The sequence below is a fragment of the Perca fluviatilis genome, chromosome 17 (assembly GCF_010015445.1).
Source record: "Perca fluviatilis chromosome 17, GENO_Pfluv_1.0, whole genome shotgun sequence".
In the NCBI taxonomy this organism is placed as follows: Eukaryota; Metazoa; Chordata; class Actinopteri; order Perciformes; family Percidae; genus Perca; species Perca fluviatilis.
In genome coordinates, this window is record NC_053128.1 from 19,470,903 (window position 1) to 19,481,869 (window position 10,967).

The following is a 10,967-nucleotide window of genomic DNA, read 5'->3' on the forward strand; positions in this document are numbered from 1 at the left end:
TTTTTCAGATCCCAGTGAACGGAGTAATAGTTGGCTAGTCCTTGACATCACTCATCACTGCATGGTAAAAAAAAAAGAAGCTAAAACAGACATATTTTCATTACTGGAATACCTATCATGTTATGACTATATACATTCTAAGGCTTAAATCTACTACTTTTTGAAAAGTGCCATATAATGCGGTAGGAAAGTCACTGCTTTTTTGAAGAGCCCTTTGTATTTAAAAAAAAAAAAAAAAAAGGGGAGGGAGTTGGGTTGGGAACCGCAGGGTCGCTCGTTCAACTCCCAGTATGGACCAAAGTACAGAGTGTGGATTGGTAGCTGGAGAGATGCCACTTCACCTCCTGGGCACTGCCAGGTGCTCTTGAGCAAGGCACCGTACCCCCCCAACTGCTCAGGGCGCTGGTCCACTCACTCTGACATCTCTCCATTTGTGCATGAATAGGTCCTGAGCATGTCTGTGTGTATTTCAGGCCTGTGTGTAGTGATTTCAAAAAGCAGAGTGTAAATAGTAATTTCCCCACTGGGGATCAATAAACAGTATAAATTATTAATTATTGTGTTTTTTGAACAAAGTGATGTGGGACCACTGTCTTTTTATTTTTGCCTGAGGCACATAGATACATGCATCTTTTACAGCTGAGGGAAGCACCCCTGACAGGTTTCTCTTTTTTTAAGACTGAAATACCAGACACAAAATAGCAGGTTTGTGACCTAAAAGTAGCACCACATTTGGCTTTGATTGTGTCAGTGTGCTCAGGCTGGCGAGTGTAACTTGGCAGAAGAGGCTGTGTGAAAGTCTTTCATCGGCCTCCTTACACACTGATGCCTGCAACTAGTCAACAATGCCAGGTTACTGGCTGTGGGCCACACATGTTCGGTTTACTTTCTTCAGGTTATACAAAGCTCCTCCAGCTGGGTTGGACACAATCGCACAAACACACCTGGGGTTGTAAACCATCTCCCAGAAGCAAGATCAAATTTGATATTAATTCCTTGTCACAGAAAAAAAAACTTTGATTGGCAAATAATGCTTTAATGCACTGAATTTATTATAAGGATTTTCAGGTTATCAGGTCTTTGGCAGGAAAATCATTTAATTGACACAATCTTGACTAAACCAACATAACATTGCAGCAGTTCATGAGTCAACCTCTCCCAACTTCAGTTTTATGAGCGAAGCTAGCGTGCATAAGAAAGGAGTTGCCATTTGTTTGATAATTCTATCCAGTGCAATTGGAAATTTGCTTTTTTCAGATGGGTTGCTCTTTAGTTAAATTCCTCACTTCAAGCTCCATTCTTAAACATCTAAAGGCGGCCACCTAAATCCAGTGCTTTTTTTTTATTTTATTTTTTTTGGGGTGACTTTGTTAGTCTCTCATCTGCATTGACTTTGACTGTGTATTTATATTTCAGTCCTTCCAAAAAAATTGTTGCGGGCAAAAATCCTTGACTATGCGGCACGTTTTCTTCAAAAATACGATGGAATACGCGCAATATTTATGCGATGAAATTGCGGGAACTTGCAAAAATCGCGGGAACTTGCAAAAATTGCGGGAAATTGCAAAAATTGCGGGAACTTGCAAAAGCTGCGGTTTGATGAAAAAGACAAAAAAAAAAGTGATTTCCCCCAACACCCTGCTTTTCGATGATGTTCATGTCGCGTAATTACATCACTTCATAACGTTCCCATGGCAACAGGGGAAAATGGCTGCTTTTGTGTGAAGTAAACACAACATTTTTCAACTTTCTGCTAAGATATGTTTTTGCAACAAAAATGCGGGGATTATGAAATCATGCAAGCCCTGCATATTTTGTGCGGAAATCGGCAATTTATGCGGCAAAAGTGCGGCGTATTTGAAAAAAAAATTGGCCCCCGCATAAATATGCAGGCTTTGGCTGATTATGCATTGAATTATGCGATCGCATAATCGCGTTTTTTCTGGAGGGACTGATATTTGGTGATTAAAGGGCACACTCTGGACTTAATCATCCAGGTGCATCAAGACCAGGAGGGTGGATCACATGAGTCTAATTCTAAGCTCTTCACTGGCTTCCTGCTTGTCAAAATAATTGATTTTAAAATACTTCTGTTGATTTATAAATCACTGAATGGTTGAGGGTCAAAATACATTTCTGATCTGTTGCTCCGCAATGAACTGTCCAGACCCCTCACATCGTCTGAGACGTGTCTTCTTTCTGTCCCCAGAGTCTACAGATGGACAAGCAGTGTTCAATTTTTATGCACCACATATCTGTAACAAACTCCCAGAAAACTTAAGATCTGCTCCAAATCCCAGTTCTTTTACATCCTGGTTTAAACCTTTTCTGTTTGCCACTGCATTTTATTAGGCTACACGTGGGACTATTTATTTATATCTTGCACTGCACTGTGGCTTTAAATGATCAAATCTCTTCTATAATCCTTATATTGTGATAAATAAAACCCAGCTGTAGTACAGTACACAGATTCTGGATGGCTATTTTTTACCCATTGATCTCCTTTAGACCAGACAGACCTTAGCACTCCTACAGGCATAATGTCTGTAAACGATACATCAGATGATCTCACTCCTTATTCTTTTTGCAGAAACACTTTAGACCTGTGGATTTTTTTTTTTTTTTTTTTCAACTAACAAACACTTATGCAATAAAATGTGGTGAGCAAGTCGTAATATGCTACATTACGTAACTGGAGGACTTGGTTTTGCTCCAGTGCTTTCCATTATATGATGGAAAGTTTGTATCTCCAAAATATTACATTTTCAGAAAAACAGCCTTGACAATGTGTCTTAGACCTAATCAGGTGAATCCAGTAGCTTTTCGAAGGCTTTTATGTACCTAAAGGGTAGAAGGAAATACAACTATCAAAACCATAAGCTATGTGGTTTTCAATTGACAGAGATGATATAACTGGATAACTGTTCCATCTTGTTTGGGTGTATGCAAGTGGGAAATGCTTAAAGTTGTCCACAGTTTTCCTGCCTGTGGTACTTGTGGTATGATATGATGCACTAATATAAAACTGTCATTGACAGCTGGTTTTATGTTTTACCAGACTGTGACCAGCATTTCAGACATGTTGGCAAAGGTCTACCTCTGTTGGCTACTGAGCTATCCCAAGCGGTTTCAACTGTAAATCTTTGTTAATCCACTGAGCTGTGAGATTCGACATATCACTGGGGCGGACCTTTTGACACTGGGGTAGACCCTGGGTCTCCAAATGTCCATTCTTAACACGGAATAAGGTTTATGATGGCAGGCCATAGATGTCCAGTTGGAGATGTGAGTAAACTCCTCTCTTACTGGAGTCTTCTCTGTTGTCAGAGACTTTCTAGAATTTTTTTATTCTGTAGGCTATATGCATAATCTAGTTTGGGCAACACAAACGGCTACAAAACAACACCTAAAATGATCACAGCCATTCATTGTTTTTAACTGCCAATAGGCCTGATAATGAAATAAGGTTCTAGTTGCCTCCTTTTGAGCCATAGACTTGCAGTGGTATGTTCCTCACGGTAAGAATGTCTCCTGTAGCTAAACTTTCCCTCAGACCATTGTTCTATTTTGAAAGATGTGTCAGTCTGAGCATAGTTTACTTCCTAGGTCCAATCTTTTGTGTTTTGAGTTTTAGGAAACATTGTATTTAGATATTTATATCAGGATGTGTGAAAACTGATGTCACAATTTTAAACACAAGTTTTACATTTATTTGTCATTTTTTGCACGATGAAAATAATAGCTTTTGGATTATGTTTAGCTTTCTTTAGTGTTGTAGGTAATTTTACAGTAGAAGAAGGGCATACTTTCTACTACTTAAGAAAGATTATTTAAGATTAAGTCAGTATTTGCTGTCCGGTGTTAACAAAGCCCCAGACTTTGAAAATGCAAAGCAATGAAAGAAATGTAGAAGCCCAAAGCTATTTTACCATTTAATGTTTAACGCATTGCTGTGCTTGGCCAGTAATACTTTAAGTTTGTCTCATGTCAGTAGCTAGCCACTATTTTTAATTATCTTTTAAAAAGAGAATTGGAAGTTAAAGTTCAGTTTCAGTGTTTCGTCACTTTTTTTAAGGTTTGGTTGGTTTTCTAATGGCACTAAAATAACTCCTCCTCAAATCTTCCTCCATGTAAAATTCTCACTGGAAGGTGAAAACCTAGTGCAGCTGTAGCCTCTTGTCTCTGTTGGAAGGATGTGGGTGTTTGTGATCTGGGGGGATGAAATATAAGATGCCTCTAAAACATGTGTGACAACAGCTGAGCAAGCCACACAATAAAGCTCTCGTCACTCTTCTGTTCCCTCTCTTCCTCTCACCGTTTTCTTCTTTTCTCTGCATTCTTTCCATCTTCCACATTTTGCAATTTGGCCTTCTGTTTTATTGCTCTAAAATTGCTATAATTCAAGCTGTGCTTGTAACATAACTATAAGTTATATAAGCACTTTGAACTCGGGCTAATTACCTGTGAGCGCAAGCACATCCATTTTACAGCTACAGTGAAAATTCATGCTGAGACACATTATCAGTGTGGTAGCTGTAGGTATTCACGACAATGAAAACTAAGCAGGGTTAATCCAGGAAATGAAAAGTTTAAAGACAGCGGGGACACAGTGGGTCACACATGATCAGGTTTATTACTCTAATCCCACTTTGGGATCACAGCTGATGACCTGCTTGTTGGAGCAAAGCCCAGTTGAAGGGGATGTAGAAGGCTTTAAATGACACATGGAGAGGCAACAGTTGACTTTGTTGCTGAATTATCCTACATGTGTGAAGCCGTATGGGAAAACTGCCTCACAATGTTGCTGCATACCAAACCGATCTCCCTCAGTCTCCCATCGGCAATGCATTGTTTGATGTTTTTACTTCACATTTTAGTGAACTGCATGTGTTCTCTTTTGTTTTTTTCAGAAGCTCTCCAGAGACCAGACTTTGAGAGTCAGGGTCTGACAGAAGCGGGCCGCTGGAACTCCAAAGAGAACCTTTTGGCTGGACCCAGTGAGAATGACCCCAACCTGTTTGTTGCACTCTATGATTTTGTGGCCAGTGGTGACAACACACTCAGCATAACTAAGGGTAAGTAAAAGAGAAAAATAAGGCTGTTGTTTCTCATAAGTTTATGTAGAGTAGTTTGTGTTCAACTAGGAAGGATTCACATCATTTTGATATTGTGTGTTACTGGTATGGTTGAATCAATATGACCGTAATCACAAATATGTGATATATAATATATTTTATATTTTTGACTAACCTAACGGTCACTACTGTAGTGACATACAAAGACACTAGAAATGTCTCAATAAGGTTATGCATCTTAGGGATCTGCTTATTTACTTCCCGTCTCCTTCCTTCTCTGTCTTCATCCCCGTCTGACTCTCACTTCCTGTCGATGGTCTCACTCATGTTTTTTTTTTCCTTCTTCTGAACCGACTGCAAAACAATGCCACAGATGGATCGCACAGACAAACAGAGGAAGGAAGGAGAGAACATGTGCACTGGAATAAACAAGAAAATATCATGTAAAACAATGCTTTCAAGTACATTTTTAATATGAGCCGCTGCACAGAAAAGGTTCATTTTTACTTGTATATTGGTCAACAAATTTTGGCCATCTGTAGGATTTAAATGTGTAATTTAAAGTTGTTTTTTTTTTTCTATCCATTTTAAACTAATGTAAAGAAGTGCCTTTCTTTAGTCAAGGTCACCAAATGATTGGTTGAAAAGAAAAGCCCCTGCCAGAGATTCTGATCTGAGGAAACATGACTTTAGGTACATGCGGAGTTCATTTCAAGTGCAGTGTCCTGCCATGGTAGCCTGTTCTTAATGCAAAGAATATGGACGATTCACAACAATCGCACTCCTTGAAATACACTTTCTGAGATCACAAGAAAGAGCTGTAACCATTAAAGATACTATTTGTGTATGGGTATGCTGCCAATGAGGTACTTCTTGGATAATTTAAACATTTTAAATCTCACACTTTGACTAGGAGAGAAGCTGCGTGTGCTCGGTTACAACCACAACGGCGAGTGGTGCGAGGCACAGACCAAGAATGGCCAGGGTTGGGTGCCTTCCAACTACATCACCCCTGTCAACAGCCTGGAGAAGCACAGCTGGTACCATGGCCCCGTGTCACGCAACGCTGCCGAGTACCTGCTCAGCTCGGGCATCAACGGAAGCTTTCTGGTCCGCGAGAGTGAGAGCAGCCCCGGCCAGAGGTCCATTTCTCTGCGGTACGAGGGGAGAGTCTACCATTACAGGATTAACACTGCGTCTGACGGCAAGGTAGGCATCAGCTAACAAACCCATACCAAGAATGTCTTCTGTCTGCTTAATAATAAAGGTGGGAAATGCTAAAAAAGAAAAGGTATGAGGTTTTTCATAATATATTACTTGAAATCATAAATGTGAAGAACTCTGGTTAGGCAAAGAACGCAGGGTGTCTGGAGCACATGGATAGTAAGAGCTTTAAATGAGGTGTAGGGTACCACATCCTGATGGTCATGGAAGATAATTGTAGGCCTTATTTGTATGTACGGCTGAATTTCCTCTGTGGGATTTCCCCAAATTGCTATGTCAATCGAGAAGCCGCTGCCATTTTGGCTGTGTCACCCTCCTGTCTGTGATGCAGCGAGGTGAGCTAGATTGAGGAACGCTAGCTATGACAAGAATGCCTCTAACCACCACTGTGCCGCTCATAATGGCCAGCAGACACAAGGCCAGCCAGACACTGACGCCCATGCTAAGACATGCATTAGCACAGACAGATGCAGCCAAGTATGCACACACAGACACACACACACAACAAATGGAGGGGCACACACACACACACACACACACACACGGTTCCCCGGCTCATATTGTTTTCCATCCTCCCACTGAGCTACAACTCAAGAGTCTGGTATGATAGACTTCTCCAATAATTTGAGATTACCTCAGCACTCCCCCAAGCTGCAGCTTTGTTTCACACTGACTCTGTGGTTAATACTGCTCTGAATAACTAAGGTTTTTATGTTGTTATATCCCCCAACTGAACATTAAATCCTCTTTAGATTTCAAAGGTCTTTTCACTACAACTTTTCTGTTCACAAGTAAAGAAATGCACAGTGTAGGTTGTAGGGAGTCATTTTTAGGGTTATGTAAGACTTGGACAATGGAAAAGACTGTGTCCACTGAGCCCTGACCAATATCCTTCCCTCTACCAGCTTCCTGACTAGTGCCTTGTGAGTTTTGAATGGGCTAACACCGTTCTTTATGAAGATAATGTTTTAGTGTGTTTTTGTCAAGACTTAGTAGATGATTTCATGCTGTATTACTGGCACTTTGCCACTTATATCTGGCCTTATACATTTCCCTGATATCACTTACAGAAATGATGTGTTAGCACTACCAATTTAATGCATTATTACACAAATAGTGTAATAACAGCTGTGTTGCAATGTTTTGACAGTCCTTTGATCTGTCTAAGTGCAGAATATATTTTTTTAACTCAATTGAAAATAATTGACCTTGTAATAATCAAAAATCCCAAACTATTGCAGATATTTGGTTTAGGAATTAGTGTTATCACAGTAAGTTGCTAAAAGTATTCTGTCAATATCCTAAGCTGAACTGACCTCTCATGTGCATCTACTCAAATGTAGAATCTCTTTCTCCTCCAGCTGTACGTGTCGTCGGAGAGCCGTTTCAACACGCTGGCGGAGCTGGTGCACCACCATTCCACGGTGGCCGACGGCCTCATCACCACGCTGCACTACCCGGCGCCGAAGCGCAACAAGCCCACCATCTACGGAGTTTCTCCCAACTACGATAAGTGGGAGATGGAGCGCACTGACATTACCATGAAGCACAAGCTGGGGGGGGGCCAGTACGGGGAAGTGTACGAGGGTGTTTGGAAGAAGTACAACCTCACCGTGGCGGTCAAGACACTAAAGGTAAATGGACGTTGACAAAGAGTTGTCCATGCAAGATAAGATTTGGATTTAAAAACCCATACATTTGATATTATGAGGAAAGGGCATATGTCAATATTCATCTAGTCAAGTGGAAACATTTTAACACCTACTGTATTAACACGGTGTGAGCTATAAATCTGGCTGAATAATGCTACCATCTGGTGTTGTATGGATGCAACTGTAACCAGCCTACGCCTGTGCTCACCTTTCCCCAATAACTGTGTCCAGGAGGATACGATGGAGGTGGAGGAGTTTCTCAAGGAGGCCGCTGTTATGAAAGAGATCAAACACCCCAACCTGGTACAACTGTTAGGTATGTTAACTTGGTGTATCGTTTAACCTCTGCATTTAAGTAGAGGATTTCTTTTGGCTCAGATGAAATACTGACCTGAATTTGCTCAGCGAGTCACTCTGGCATTGAGTAATGACGCTCATTAACTATGCCCTTGTAGCCGAGCTGCACCAATCACATCGGTGTACCTGATACAGGCGGGCCAGAGGCGAGCTAAACGGATGACAACAGTTTAATCTACCAGTTAGCTCCGCTGGTAGCTAAGCGTATGGGGCTCTGGATACGTCACCCCGTGTATTGTTGTGATTGGTTGTAGTGTTATCCAATTGCGTGCAGTGAGATTTTCAAATGCATGCTTGGTGCCGCCCCTCGAGTTGGGCCATTTTCATTACTCACTGCCAGACCCTTAATCTTTCGGATTTGGGTCTGGATTTCCAGGTTACTACTAGGGTTGCAAAATTCCGGGAATTTTCAAAGTTGGAAACTTTCCATGGGAATTAATGGGAATAAACTGGATATTTTTAATATTGCTTGTTATAATACTGTTTATACTACTTTGTACTTTTTTGTGGGGTAATACATTGCTATTATTAACCTATGTGTGTTAATTGTATATCCCACTAACCATAGTAAATCAAAATTGGAATGTTTCCAAAATTCCCCAGCTAAACTTTCCATGGAAAGTTTCCGGAAATTTACCAGAAAGTTTCCGCCCCTTTGCAACCCTAGTTACTACTGACCAGGGTCTTTTGCAGATGTACTCAATCATGTTTGCATATTAAATAGTTTATAGTCCAGTGCAGCGGTATATTTTCAGCATTTTCTTTTCTGCCTTGCAAGCTAATGAAAGTAAAGTACAAACAGACACGTTAAGTGAATATTGATGCGTTTTTTGTTTTGCCAACTCCTTTCCTTGGTAGGTGTGTGCACACGCGAGCCGCCGTTCTACATCATCACAGAGTTCATGACCCATGGTAACCTGCTCGACTACCTGAGGGAGTGCAACAGAGAGGAGGTCAATGCAGTGGTGCTGCTCCACATGGCCACACAGATCTCCTCTGCCATGGAGTACCTGGAGAAAAAAAACTTTATACACAGGTGGGTGTAAAGACCTTACTTTTCCTTGTTCAAGTCTAAATTTAATCAAAGAGATCGTACAGTATTGATTCTGAGTAAATTGATTTCAGTTATCAAAGATTGGTCAGGCATCTTCAGTAGTGTTGACTCACTCAGAGCTGCATAAATACTAAAGAAAACATCTTTGTTCTTTTCTCTTTTTTTCGCCATTTCTGAGACTTGTATCACAGACAAGTTCATGTTGTTACATAGCTCATTTGTTCTGGCACGTTTAACTAGGTCCTTTTTAGAAGCGAGGAGAAGATTTATGTCTTTCATATTTGCGAAACTGCATTTACATTTTTTAACCTGACAAGACTCAGCTTGTGCCTCTGCTCAACAAAAAACATCTGTAGAAATTATTATTTTTACAAGACATGATATTTTTGTTGAAATCAGTGTGGGTATTTTTTGGACTAGTTTACTAGTTTTTAGAAAGTCAGGATTCCTCCACAACCTCCTGTTCATCATTTCACCTCTTTGTCTCCTGCAGGGACTTAGCTGCCCGTAACTGTCTGGTCGGGGAGAACCACCTGGTAAAGGTTGCAGACTTCGGCCTGAGCAGGCTAATGACTGGAGACACTTACACAGCTCACGCTGGGGCCAAGTTCCCCATCAAGTGGACTGCTCCAGAGAGTCTGGCCTACAACAAATTCTCTATTAAGTCTGATGTCTGGGGTAAGTTTGATCTCATCGCTGAATGCTAAAATGGATTCCTGATGTTCTCGCTTGAATAGCTAATTTCTTTCAGGTTCCTATTCAACAAGGGGAAGCAATTTTACACGTTTCACATATTCCCAGCCATGACTTTACATTCCAGTCATTTAGCTCTTGACATGTTTCCATTGTTGATTGTTGTATGAATAGCACAACTAGCTGTCTTGTGCCTACATCTCCAGCATTCGGTGTGCTGCTGTGGGAGATCGCCACCTACGGCATGTCTCCCTACCCCGGCATCGACCTGTCCCAAGTGTACGAGCTGCTGGAGAAGGACTACCGTATGGACCGACCAGAGGGCTGCCCCGAGAAGGTCTACGAGCTCATGAGGGACTGTGAGTAGCAAAACTCATCCATCCAGAATACGGTTAGAATATGGAATATGGAAGGACTTTTTTAATTCTTATTTTTTTTTTGTCTTCCTGTCAGGTTGGAGGTGGAACCCCTCAGAACGTCCATCTTTTGCTGAAACCCACCAAGCCTTTGAGACCATGTTCCAGGAGTCCAGCATCTCTGATGGTCGGTGCTGCTTTTTAAAAAAATCCAAAGCATCTTTTACTTGTGGGTGTTATTTTCTAATATCCACAGTTACCCTCTTGTAATCGTTCTTCTGTCAGAGTAATTAAGATGCGATAAGATGGTTAACTCTTGACCGTGTCTTTACTGTTAGAGGTGGAAAAAGAGCTGGGCAAGAAAGGGAAGAAGGCGACATTAGGCCCCGTCCAGCAGGCTCCAGAGCTGCCCACCAAAACCAGAACTCTCCGCAAAAACATGGACAACCGGGATGGAGATAGTCCAGGTGAGACACATTTACACCTAGTGCGCGTCCTGCCCTTGTTGCTACAACTTTTTTTTCAAGACTGTCAAAAGTATTTTGTAATGGTAGTA

The 10,967-nt window shown here is 41.2% G+C and overlaps 1 protein-coding gene across 4 annotated transcripts in view; it reads left to right on the forward strand.

Moving 5' to 3' along the window:
- Positions 1 to 10,967, forward strand: part of abl1 (c-abl oncogene 1, non-receptor tyrosine kinase) — a 36,544-nt gene that overhangs the window by 21,340 nt on the left and 4,237 nt on the right. For 2 of the 4 annotated variants that reach the window (XM_039778896.1, XM_039778898.1), the window contains exons 2-10: positions 4,911 to 5,075; positions 5,989 to 6,284; positions 7,643 to 7,933; positions 8,183 to 8,267; positions 9,167 to 9,344; positions 9,856 to 10,040; positions 10,262 to 10,414; positions 10,509 to 10,598; positions 10,750 to 10,878. In XM_039778896.1, coding sequence (XP_039634830.1) covers positions 4,911 to 5,075; positions 5,989 to 6,284; positions 7,643 to 7,933; positions 8,183 to 8,267; positions 9,167 to 9,344; positions 9,856 to 10,040; positions 10,262 to 10,414; positions 10,509 to 10,598; positions 10,750 to 10,878 — 1,572 coding nt within the window. The remainder of the gene's footprint in view (positions 1 to 4,910; positions 5,076 to 5,988; positions 6,285 to 7,642; positions 7,934 to 8,182; positions 8,268 to 9,166; positions 9,345 to 9,855; positions 10,041 to 10,261; positions 10,415 to 10,508; positions 10,599 to 10,749; positions 10,879 to 10,967) is intronic. The other 2 variants (XM_039778897.1, XM_039778899.1) reach the window with 1 other exon arrangement.